Genomic DNA, 13,577 nt, shown 5'->3' on the forward strand with positions numbered 1-13,577 from the left:
CTAGATTTATCTTGACATTCTTTTTTGGGACAATCCCCAAATTCAACGTCAGTGGTCTGTCTTATTCTCTAAAAGTCACCAAGGGCGCCGTTCTTTAAAATAATTTCCCTTTATCTGAATATTGAAATTCGGGACTTCCTGAATCCTCTAGATATCTGATTATCAAATTGTTTGTCTATATTTGAATAAAAGCTTTAGGCTACAATTATTTATTTTATTTGAATACTAGTTTTATGGCTTCGGGTTTAATTGATTACGTCTTTATTTTTAATTTTAGTCTGAAATGTACATTTTTTTTATTCTCTAGAATAAAACATTTGAAAACTATGATATCTGTCGCAGTAGAGTTTTATCGGCGAACTGATAGAAATGGTGACAATAAGATCTCACAGTTTAATAATTCTGATTGTCTTTCTATTTGAGTGGACCTGTTCTCGGGGTAAGTGAAAGCTATAAAAAAAAACTATTGATCTCAAGTTTTTATCGTAAATAATATTTTCGTGCATTTTACGGACGTGAACAGAACATACCAAGTCACTTTTCATACAAGAAACAATTCTTGTACTAAAAATATATGATGGAAGCTTCGATATCGAAGGTTGTCTTCACAATTGTTACTCTGTCGGTCCATCAAATTCATTGTGGAGATATTCAGTATCAGATGTGAAAACTCGTCGAGGGGAGATACAATTTTCTTCTCAATTGTTGGACACTTTTTATAAATATGGGTCTCGGATACCAACTTCGTCCAAAGTCGTATGTCGATTTTCTCCCTTTTCTGATAGTTTCAACAAAACAAAAGTATTTTATTTTCAAGGACAGAACAGTGCTTGCCAAGTCATTGTTCGCTGTCGGTCGTCTGCAGGAGACCTAAAGAAGGATGCAGGTTTACTAAAACACTACAAATCGAATTAGCAAAGCTACCATTGTGCTTTCATTTACTTGATCATTTTGATTAAAACATTGCCTTCGTCGGTTATCAAATCTTTTATGATCACAATCATGATCATTATGATAATAACAACCTCTTTGTTCAGTAATTGCCACTGTCCTGGCAAAATGTCCCTCGTTGTACCCTGCATGGCGATGCCCGTCTTCATTTGCACACATGGAGCAAAAAAGAAGGCCGTAAAACTCCATTCATTTCATTTTTTGTTCAGTAATTAATTAGGTACACGCCATTTTATACAAACACCAGCCGACCTATTTTCATCACGTTATAAACTGACATCGTCTTACATATCAAATTGATACTTTTTTTTTTTTCAATTTTCTGGACACTAATTTTTTTTCTTTCAGACCTGCTCACAGATTCCCAGAATGTTACTGGTCATAGATCCAAGCGTTACCTTTCGTATCGTTCAAGACTCCGGTAAGTTACGAAAACAAGTGGTATTAGGGTGAGAGTGTCTTTGAGCTCGATACATCATTTTAGAATTAGAACACTACAATTCAAAAGGCAATAAGGCCAATCTTTCATCTGATATTTGGCAACTATTGGTCTTACAATTAGTTCTTTCAGAAAAGATAAGATAATTTCAATTAATGTAACTTATTGAATGCGTGTGAATTGTAAAAGTTTTCGGACTAACAGAGAAATATTTCTTTATTGATTGCCGCTCTTATCTGGTGAAAATTCAAATATTAACAGTAATCAACTGATGGAAAGTATAACTGAAACCTAAATCCCTAAATAACAATAATGTTCCCCCGCACTTCTAAAATGTTTGGACTATTGTAAATACACGATTAATGTCGTGTTTTTACAAATTCTCAAGTTTAGACAATAATAAAGTAGACAAGACATGTTCTATCCTTTTAATCCGTGAAAATCAGGTCCGGCCTAATTGGATGTTTTCATTATACCTATTATTACCCATCTAACCGTGAAAATATTAATTAAGTAATGGGTTTCAATATTTCAAATTTAAACCTGTTATAAAACCAGGTGCATTATTTGTATACTTTCACACTGTGAAAGGCGATTAAAATAAGTTACATAAACACAAAAGTACTCGAAGTATTTGTATATAAGGCAGAGAAATTTTGGACAGTCAGTTGAAACCTGAAGACGCAACAAGAGAACATCGACCACCAGCAACAAAATTCGACACATCATGTTTAACATTATTTCAAGGATATGTTTGATTTTTAGTCAGATCTACTCGCTGTGTAACTATCCTGATTTGAAATGTTCACCGTTCGACAGATATCGATCCCCAGATGGAATTTGTAACAATCCGTCAGCACCATATTGGGGAGCAACTGATACCAGTTTAAGACGAATTGTGCGAAATTATTATGATGACGGTAAGGGTCTTGAATGTTTGTATCCCATAATTCAATGCTTGCTTCCATATCTCTTACTACTTTGATGCTGATAAGGTATCTGAAAACCATAACATGGAGTAATATGAAAGCTTTAAATGTTTAAATTTAAGGATATATATAATTATATAGACACGATTTTAAGTTTTGTACATCTAAAGTGTTTCTCCGTCTATGTGCAAAGATCGAGTGTAGAAATTCGACAATACGCAGAATAATCTTTTTAACAAGTGATTGGTTCCATAGGGCTGTGTTTGTCGTATTGAGTAAAAGTATGACGAATTGCGAAAATTGATAAAGAAAAAAATGCAATAGATTCGACGCCAAGATAATGGCAAGTTTCGCACAAAATTTACCAAGTGCTGAGATAAAGAGATAACTGGACATGTATGTAACATAATTATATGTGGCTTATTTTAGGTATATCTGAACCAAGAAGTAAGGGTATTGATAATAATGAATTACCTAATGTCAGATACATATCTAATACCATTTCTGTTGATTTTACTGGTGATGTTAAAAATCCTTTCACCAACTTACATCAAACTTTTGGACAGTTTTTAGATCATGATATTGGCCATACACCCAATATTTTAGGTGAGTTGATTTATTTAGATTAAGTGTCTGTTAGAAAGGGGCAAATGTCGGAAAAATTTCGGTATTTTGGGTTTCACAGGTTTTCGTCTCAGTTCACTGCCTATTTTGTGTTATTTACAATATTTCTATTTTGTGGTGTTCCTTCAAACGAACTTTTCTTTTAGTTAGCTTTAGCTTAGCTTATGTCTCATCACGAGCGACTATTAATTAACGATCTTACTATTTTCAGATAAGGATAAGAAGAAGATTAAGTGTTGTACACCAGAGCTCACTAAAAATGGTGGTCAACATTCTGACATAAAAACTGGGTAAGGTGGCATTTTAGCAATCTGATCAAACGTGCAAAATCACCGAATGAAGGAAGAAGTCGATTGTTAGAAACGCAAAGTTCCCTCTGGCACAGAGTTTCTGTAAAAAAGAAGGGAATCATTTCATGGGCCAATATGGATAAAAAGTAAAATAATAGCTACTCATAAACCATCACTAAAGTATTGGTTAGTTTTTACCTTCACATGTGTGCCATTTGCTATATATAGACTGTAGGTTTACACGAGAGAAGACTTACGTAAAATGCTATTGTCTTCATTTGCCTAATAAGATGCAGAAGAGAGCCTTAAATTTCATTCTTTTTCATTTTATGCCAGAGGTCCATGTTTTCCAATTGAGATACCGACCAAGGATCCATTCTTCCAACCTCGTAGATGTATGAACTTTGTGCGATCTATTGAAGTGACTGATAAACAGAAAAAATGTCGATCAGGTAAGAATTGAGTGATCATGATTCTTCTTAACTAGGGTGATTGTAAAGATGTTCACAAGCATTGGAGTTTTTGGGATCTATCACCACCTTTGATGGGGGACGGACATATATGTTATCTAGCAGTCAACTGCGTTCATGATGTCCATGAATCTGTGTAGGTTCTTCAGAATCAGTAAAATCACTATCTCTCTTGGTCGCTTTCTACAGATGTCATATGTGTATTTGCTCATTTATTTATCTCTTTTTGATCTTGGAATTGATTTTCTCTTACAGCTGCACGTGAACAGATGAACAAATTAACATCGTTTATTGATGCTTCTAATATTTATGGTTTGACTGTAGATGATGGAAAAAAACTGAGAACCTTTAAAGGAGGTATGCTATTACAATTTTCACAGCGCTGTCATTATCAATGACCAGTCTACAGGCATACCACATTCAATATGTGTGATCCTTTTCCAAATCCCTAAAAATACAACTGGAATCGCTGGATTCATTTGAAGATTACAGATTCCCATGTAAAGCTCATTTTAATTATTTAGTAATTAGTATTATAAATATCATTTCAGGGTTAATGAAAGTAAGTGCCTATGATTTACTACCAGAAAATATAAACGGCGAATGTGAGAAGAGGAATTCATCTGATTATTGTTTCTTAGCAGGTAATATAATTTAGATCACTTGTGGTTAGCCCAGCAGCCAAGTGTCTTTGAAATATTATAATTTGAGTTCAATTTCACGGTCCAAGGAGTCACTATATGTTATTTTGCCTACACGGAATTTGCTTGCACGGATTTATTCATCTATGCCGTAAAACTTTTATCCTTGTTCCACAAGGAATTGTACATGTATATGAAGGTAAATATCAAATTGTCAAGGCGTCTTCAAACATGCTCCTTACTGTTCTCTGAACGCAAGTGACAATCACCTCTATTATTATATTCCTGATGACGGTATGTGAGAACCACATTGAAACGTAGAAGTAATAAATATTCTAGCAGTATCTAGCCATAAATTGTCTTATTTATCTATAACCTGTGCTTCTAATATGCCAAAAGGTATATAATTGAGCGGGATGCTCCGAATCTATGCCTGTAAATATATACCACCTTCCAAGTTAAAGGATTCTGTGGATAATGGTGATTAAGGTTCAGTACATTGGATTCCTAAATAAGTCAATCAATACCAAGACAACCAATATTCATTATTCAAATATTCATTTAGGGTTCAAGTCGCATTTTATTTCTATCAATACAGGTGATATGAGAGTAAATGAACATCCAGGGTTATCGGCCTTCCATGCTATATTCGTTAGATATCACAATAAAATAGCTGCGAATTTAAAACAACTCAATGGAAGAAACCGATTATGGGATGATGAAAGAATATATCAAGAAACGAAGAAAATTGTGAATGGAGTCCTACAGAATATAGTTTACAATGAATATCTACCTAAATTAGTTGGAGATGTTGCTACTATAAAATATAAGTCAGTGGATTCATTTCTTTGTGATTTTTATTCCGTTTCCGTCTTGAGTCTTCTTTTTTCTAAATGAGGTGTTCTTACTGTGTTTTTGCAGTGTTTTTGCAGTATATCGAAAGACACATTCTCAAGTGGCAAATAATGATCTTATACTCTCACCAGGGTCTGAGGATGAATGTTTAAGGCTTGTTCCTACTTTATAACTCAGAAATGAGAAAGTAAGATGGAAACAGTCTACGATCACAACATAGAAATAGATTCCTTTTAGTATGTCTATTACAACATAAAACTCTGTTGTTGAACCGCTTTTTATCATTTATATTTCAGATTGAAATCCAGTTTGACTGGTCAACACCGATTCTTGTCTTCTATTGATCCTAGAATAATGAATGCTTTCTCAACAGCAGCTTTTAGATATGGACATTCTTCTATACCAAATGAGTGGAGTTACGGTGATAAAAAGGTTCCCTTGGTAGCCATGTTTAACAGCCCATTTTTCATTCAAGATTTTAAAGGTAAGCCAACTCGTTTTGAAACCCTCGTCATAGATATTCATAGGCTATATTCATGGCGCAGTATTCGATATAATGAACAGGAGCGCAATTTAATGTCCGAATGTATCATTTAAAGATAAGTTACTATATTTTATTGTATCAAATAACTATGCTTTTTGTTCCTCTTAAGGTAAAGGATTGGATATGATCGTAGAGGGTATGGTAAAAGACTCATCACAACCTGCTGACAAAAGTTTTAGTAATGGTGTTCGTAATACATTATTTAAAACATTTAAAGTACCTGGACTAGATCTAGTAGCCCTGAATTTACAACGTGGTCGAGATCATGGTCTGGCACCTTACAATATCTATAGAGAATACTGTGGATTGAAACCTATTGAGAAATTTGATGGTAGTACAGACCAGATCCGGACATTAGCTCAAGCTTACAAGTAAGTATCACTACTATAATGTTGGTCCCATGACAAAGACATAATCCAGGAATCCGTAGAACATCATAGCCTTCACTTGTGTCTGATCTGTGTAGTGTACATATTTGATTATTGGTCTTAAACATCCTTTACTCACCATGGGAGATTCTGTAAGTGTAATCTTTGTACAGATACATTCACATGATATCCAAAAACAATGTTATTTTCAGACATTGCCCATGATCATGATCAGGCATCAGGAGTGAACTCTTTGGATACCTCTATCCTTCTCTTTTGAATATTATTATAATAACTTGAACTTTAAAATGTTTAATTTTCCAGACATCCAAATGATGTAGATCTATTTATTGGTGGAATGACAGAACCAACTGTACACAATGGAAAGGTTGGTCCAACATTCGCCTGTCTGATAGCATCACAGTTCCACAACCTGAAATATGGTGATAGATTTTGGTTTGAGAATGTACAACAAGCTTCGCCATTTCTACCAGTAAATCCTGCTGCCTTCTCAATAGGTTCGTCTTGTAGCTCAAATCCATGTAACATTTTGTTACCATAATACTCTTGAAGTGTAAAATCGCACGCCGAGATGAACGCCTTATACAACCATGTTAAAATTGTTCAAGGGTTTGTATTTGCAAATACATTGTCAGTGGTGGAACTTGACTCTCAGTTCATAGTCCTACTTGTGCTAAGAATAATCACTGTCATAAGATACTTTGAAATCTTAGACGTTGTCGTTACAAATTCATGTACAAATACATTATACTTAGTTTAAGGAATACATATTAGTATTTGAATGCGGCTAAATGTATAAGGAATAGCTGCTTATATTGTTACCGACCAATATTATGATTTAAATTTTCAGGTCAAATTCAAGCTATAAGACAAGTAAGCATAGCTAGAATATTGTGTGATACGACAGATATAAAATATGTACCAAGATATGCTTTCTTCCATCCTAGTGCAAGGTAAAGTCTATTTCATTTTAAACTGACCTGTATTAGTGTTAATTTGTCACTTCAAGATCACATTTACTTTGGGTATAGGATAATTTCCCTACTGGTTATATGAATATTTTAATATTTGGTAAAGAATAATCTTACATTGGCTATTTGGGTATAAGATGGTTTTACTATTGAGTCAATAGATGAATTTACGATCTGGTATAAGATAATTTTATTCTTGGGATCAGATAATTTTACTACTTGGTAAAAGATTAGTTGCGGATTTGTAAGATGCTATAGCCTTCCAGTATTCTTCCAGATAGACTGGTTTAAATAATGTATATCATAACAATATCCATTACAGATTGGGAAACAGAAGAGTATCATGTAAAGATTATTACAGTTTACCAGGTCTGACTATTACTCCATGGAGGACATCATTATATGGATAATTGTGTACATAGACGGTTGTGGACCATAGTGTAGCTAACAGTAGGGGATATAGCCAGTAATTATGAGACTATGTGTGCACCAATTAACATTATGATACTATTATATAGTATACTGGGACTATGTGTTCATCAAATAACAGTATGGAACTATTATATAGAGACTGTTTTACTAAAAACTATTATATAGCACATTGCGACCCTCGGTTGACAATATAAAACTATTACATAGAGATTGTTAAGTACTAGTTGGATATGTGAATACACAGTCCATTTTTATTCTCAAAGAATCTGAGTTGTTTTTATTGGCGAACATTTTTTACATTTTAAATGAAATCTATGAGATCCCAAATTTACTGTTAATATGTTCTATAAGTGCTAAGATGTACATAATGTATGTATATATATTTACTGATGTAAATTACTGTAAATAAACTTACATGAATATCTAAATGAATTATTTATTATAAGAGTAAAATATGATATAATTGATAGTTGAGTTGTAAGTATTTTGAAGATTCTTGACCCAATGGCAATGCAGCAATTTGATATCTTTACAAATTAGATGAGAAGACCTTCGGTATCTTTCTGTTTTACCAGACAAATGGGGGAACATTTCCTTAGTGATTTGCTACAAAAGGTACAAATTTGTTGCCATTCCTTAACAATAAAACGAATACAGATAATATGAAAAATATACAAAATGTTTATTAGGTGAATCTCAGATCCCACAACCGTGACAAATTACAAATTAAATGCTTCAAAATTGGAACCGACTTCATATCCCTATAGAAGCAGCACCAATCGTTGACTGATTCGTATCCTTACAGATTGAAAGGCTAGAATTCGGCAAAAGAGTTCAGAAAAGTTAGTAGTAAACTGCCTTTTAAATGTTAAGTTCAAACATGCACACAGGTGCACACAAGTTTTATTCAAGTATGTCCCCTGAAAAAAATATCAAATATTTAGACCTCCCACTGACAGACCTGTATTCTTGGATTTGCATTGACCCTAACACTAATAAGACCTAACTAATATGAAATCAAAATATGTGAAAATGTTGTAATACGGAGTTCAATATCTATTTCTGCACTTCAGCCCAATGAGAGAAATCCATAGCTGGGATCTGGTTACAGGCTACCTTTGGATTACTGAAAATAAAAACACAAGATGAATAGATAGGGAACTCAAATCCAATATTAGTTTAGAAATATAAAGCTTACGATCAATGACAATTCCCTGACAAACAAACAGCTATACCAATGGACACTTTATATACTCATCTTTAAGTATGTAGGTTACATACTTTTAGAAAAAACATAATGATACGAATTTCTGTTATCTATTTCAGTAAATCATCACGCTGTCTTCAGGTTATTCTCAAATTATCCCCGCGTATGTTTTTAATGCTCCGTATTTAAGTTCATTTAAGTTCATCCGTGTTTAAGTACTTTAAACATTTCAACTAGCACCAGTTCATCTCGTAGAGACCAGAACTGTTGAGTGCGAGCTTGGAAGTCAACTTCAGAAAAATTGCGTAAACTCCCTGGGATAATTGCAGTGACAAATACCATAGCTTATGGTGTAGATTTTGAAGATTAGGCCGTATATAGCATACACTAATTGAAAACTTACTTGAAAGAAGGTTGAATAAAAGCTTTAGGTTGCATGACGTTAACATTGGTATCATCACACATCATTCTAGCCATAGTAACTCTCTTTATCTCACGTAGTTGATCTGGAAAAAAATGAAAAAGTTAATCATAATCATTGTTACTTAATAGGGCACTTAATATGTCAGATATATGCTAGCATTGGGATATTTAACTTGTCGAGAAAGTCGAGTTGACATGATTCAAGGAGATAAGAGTACCCCTGATAAGCGACATCCTCCGTTGTAATTGGGAAAGGCTAATAGGTAACTAAGTTATAGGTTTGATTTAAGGTACAATTCATTTCCGGAAAGTAAAGATTTACTTACTGCGTGTAAATCCAAGGGTAGAATCGGGATTTTCATACCAATATCTGTCACCATACTTGATTGCTCTAAATTGGGTAGCGATGATACATCCTAGGGTTGGTCCAGCAAGACCATCAGATACAGATGATTCAGCTATTCCACCAGAGAATAAATCTATATCATCAACATGCCTACACGAGAAAACCAATGATAGGTAGAACATTATGATATATTCAGTCCGTCTCTACGTGTGTATATATTTATTGATGTTGCATTATGGTGGTAAAAAACCCCGAGGATCATTATTGTAAAGAGTGGTAAGTCACGAAAAACGGGACATTCATTTCCATGCATCAGTAGCCATTTACCAGAGAAAATTATAATCAAGCTGTATATATCTTGTTCATATAGTAATTGGTAATAGAGCTGAATAATCTGTATTCTGCTTACCTATAGACAGAAGCAAAGACATTTCCATCTTTCATTTCATTGAATCCAGTAAACTTTGCCAAACCACAATAATCTCTGAATTCATTATATGGAGGCAAACCATGATCTCTACCTCGGTTGATGTTCAACGAGGCAAGATCCATACTTTTATTATTCAAATCTTCAAAAAGATGATCAGTTAATTCAATGTTGATGAATCGATCGGGAAATTGAAGAGCATCATCAACTAAACCTTCACCAACCATACCAACTCCAAGACCTTCTTGTTGGTATAAAAATTTGGGTCTATTGAATAATTTTCTTAGTTCAATCCGTTCATTACCAATAGTAAATCTTCTTGGAATCAAGGTGTGACCTATTCTGAAAGCAGCAGCAGCGAAAGCATTTATGATTCTAGGATTTTGCTTATCATCATAATACCAATTTCGTGGCCCAAAGCCATCAAAGGATGCAGCTGAATCAACATGAAGACCATATTGAGACATATAGTTGTTTCCAAGCAGAATGGGTAACCATTCACTGTAAGTAATGTGTTGGAGCATGGCACCGCTGATCTTCCTGGCTTCTTGGTAGACTCTCTCGTCACCCCAATGAGGATTATAACGGGATAACCAACCACAGATTCGGTTATGTTCCCTGTGGAACATAGTGTGGAGGGTTGCTAAGCCTGGGTGTTCGTTAACTCGTTTTTCACCTGTAAAAAGGGTAAAAGGACATTCTTATACGTCAACGGATCAACGGCACCATACCAGTATGGTATTCTGATGAGATTTTCATACAAGGATACAACCTTCTGAAAGCCTTTTCAGCCGAGAATGAGATGATAAATGGTCAACCGGATAGTTGTGGAACAGACGAAGCTTACAAAAGAATATAGTGTACCTGATTTGAAACAAGATTCGACATCAGTATCTTTAACACAATCCTTATTTTGTTCATCTGTAGGTAAAAGGTCGTACTGCTGTGTTCTCAGTCTTCCTGTAAATATATTATACCATTTACAATATTTATAAATAAGGAAGAATTATCATTTTTCTGGGTTTCTGGTGTATAAAGCGTTCTTTAAAACATGGCTTAGATGTATTTAGTTGAAACTTTCAAAAAAGGTTGCATTGATTCTTTCAGGACAAATAACGGTTGAGACAATAGTGACTCGTATAATGTAAAAAGATAGTTCTTACCTCTTTGTTTTGATCTGAGATCGTTAGCTCCAGAATCTTTAGCTGAGTAAATGGCTGATGCATCAAGGAAGGATGTAACTATATTCATCTGTTCTCGGGGACCTACATATATAAACAAGGATAAACATCAATTGGAATCGTGGTTGTCATCAACAACACCAGCAACGGCAACTGATGCCATACACTGTATTCTAATTTAGGAATTTGATTTATTTCTACTCAAGTTGATACGCTATATATAACATTTATTCTTACCTTGCTTACAAGCTTGTCTTTTAGCGTGGGCCTGAGATCGTACAAAATTCATACAGGATCTAGAGAAATGTCGGTCGCCATCAGGAATGTAAATTGGATAACATGGTCCACTGTAAAACAATAAATATTGGAAATGTAGCGATGTCTTTATGACTATACACACACGGCAAATTTTCAGGGATATTATTGAGAGGAAAGAAGAAACCTACCCTTTGAAAACATGATCATGCAATGGAAATCTATTAGTTAAAGAAACACCATCACAGCATTTCAAATCTCCACCATTGGCATCTAAAACATTAATAATAAATTGACAAGGACTCTTCAAGTATAGGTTGGTAAACACAAAAGTGTAAAATTAAAATACGCCTATCAGATAATTTCAAACATCAACAGAGACATTTGTATCAGTTAGCGAATGGCATTACTGATAGAGGTGTACAATGGGGGGAAACGAAATGAAATTTTAATTTACTATCAAAAAGTTGCTCCCCAAAGATTTGTTACTTTAACGATGTTATGGGGAATTATATACATGTTTATGAAATAAAAATTAACCTTTGTGTACAGGGGTACCAGTCATATCATGGTCAATAAACTGACCCCACTGTTGGAACATGTTATTGATGTCAGCCATCTTTCTGTCCTCTCTACTTGGTGTGTGGATGGTTCTACTCACTAAACGGGCACTTGGGAGCAAGGGGTACTTTCCATTGGGTAAACTTACTCTTGAGTGAACTCGTGGAAGATTTTGATCTGGAAAAGGGATGTTACAACAACTAATTACTACCGATATACTTTTTTCTCTCCAGCCATGAGATCCATATCGCAAAGAAGCTTGTATAGGGCGAAGTATGATAGCATCTCATAAGGACGTGTTTTTTTAATTCTTTCTTAAGCGAAAAATCATGCATTGATGCAAATTCGGACAAACCTTTATTCAAGATCTTCGAAGCAGCAATACATGTTTTCGCTTAGATCATCCATAACGCCGTTTGTCGCGGACGATGAACACAAATAAGAGTGAAAAAAAAAGAACCTCAATCATTTCAGTACTAAATTCTTCAGGTTCAAATGGAAGTACTTACTGTCCATATAGTTTGGTGCTAACATTCTGTTTAAAGGTTGCATGGTAGATCCCCAGTAAGGGTTATTGATGTTATTACACAGCCCATTGTAATCTCGATATCTCTTGGTAGAGCTGCACTTTACTGGTTTATCAGAACACTGGTCTCCGAAGCCTCCTTGAAAATCAGATCCAAAGTCTTGAGAGAAACCACTTTCACTGGGAAAATCTTTACTCCCTAAGAAATCTTTGCTGAAAGCTTCCTGGTTGAAATATTCTGGATCGACTGGACTGGAAGGGAAAACAGGATCTATTGTCGATTATTGATGGGGTTAGTGTATGTTTGTATCGAATGATATTATGAATTTCATAAATCTAACGGAATATTATTACTGTTTTTGCTAAATATTCTTAAATTACAATAAACCTTCATCATTTATCATAGGTACATTATTTTAGGAATAGATGTCTTATTAATATCCTGAGTACGTTTTAATGTAGTTTTGGTAACTTACGCTTGTCTTTTGAAAAGATGATGAGGGAATGGAGTCCTTGGCATTTGATGAACATCCTGGTTCAAGCCAAAACCTTGTTGTTGGAAAGGATGTCCCTGCGGGAAGAATGGTTCTTGGTGGAAGGATGGTTGTTTTTGATGAAGAGAGAATCGTCTTGGAGCTGGATTATCCTGTACCAATCCAGATAAATTGTAATAAAATTGTGTTCCCATGCCATAACCAAGACCAGTTGATTTCATAGCAGCAACCTCGGCCAGTTGATCATCTTGGATTGGGTTACCTGGGAATTTTATGGAAATGATAAGCAAGTTATCGGACTCCCTGAGATAGCACTGTGCATTTGCAACAAAAGCTCAATACATAATAATGTTCATCGTGCTTAGTTTGTGAGACGGGTTGCTATTTTCTAATCTCTCAGATAATATTTGTAGCTAGGATTAAAAACATCAGAACATCAGAAATAGTCATATTTACCATACTCATCAACAGAATTGTCAAATATCATTGATGATACTGGCAGAACCAATAACACCACAGCCACTAAAACTTTCATAACCATCTTCCTGAAATCGATATTTTGTTCAGTATAATACTACCCTAGACTGGATTATCTAATTTTAAAAATCTCATTATCAACTTT

General features: G+C 34.5%; 2 protein-coding genes across 2 annotated transcripts; one reads left to right on the forward strand and one right to left on the reverse strand.

The window, feature by feature from the left end:
* Positions 1 to 369: 369 nt before the first annotated feature.
* Positions 370 to 7,513, forward strand: LOTGIDRAFT_163526 (hypothetical protein; the record flags this gene model as incomplete). Its single annotated transcript, XM_009060033.1, has 14 exons — positions 370 to 439; positions 1,300 to 1,372; positions 2,156 to 2,310; positions 2,749 to 2,925; positions 3,155 to 3,233; positions 3,570 to 3,685; positions 3,959 to 4,060; positions 4,255 to 4,347; positions 4,943 to 5,174; positions 5,496 to 5,683; positions 5,853 to 6,114; positions 6,436 to 6,629; positions 6,983 to 7,085; positions 7,426 to 7,513. 14 exons carry the CDS (start codon positions 370 to 372, stop codon positions 7,511 to 7,513), a joined length of 1,932 nt encoding a protein of 643 aa, XP_009058281.1.
* A 1,078-nt stretch (positions 7,514 to 8,591) lies between these two features.
* LOTGIDRAFT_163527 (hypothetical protein) lies at positions 8,592 to 13,176 on the reverse strand (the record flags this gene model as incomplete). Its single annotated transcript, XM_009060034.1, has 10 exons — positions 8,592 to 8,661; positions 9,146 to 9,248; positions 9,492 to 9,661; positions 9,921 to 10,614; positions 10,803 to 10,898; positions 11,102 to 11,203; positions 11,357 to 11,466; positions 11,566 to 11,647; positions 12,445 to 12,713; positions 12,938 to 13,176. The coding sequence occupies 10 exons, from the start codon at positions 13,174 to 13,176 to the stop codon at positions 8,592 to 8,594; spliced, it is 1,935 nt and encodes a 644-aa protein (XP_009058282.1).
* Positions 13,177 to 13,577: the final 401 nt, after the last annotated feature.

Source organism: Lottia gigantea (genome assembly GCF_000327385.1).
Source record: "Lottia gigantea unplaced genomic scaffold LOTGIsca_40, whole genome shotgun sequence".
NCBI classification, from domain to species: domain Eukaryota; kingdom Metazoa; phylum Mollusca; class Gastropoda; family Lottiidae; genus Lottia; species Lottia gigantea.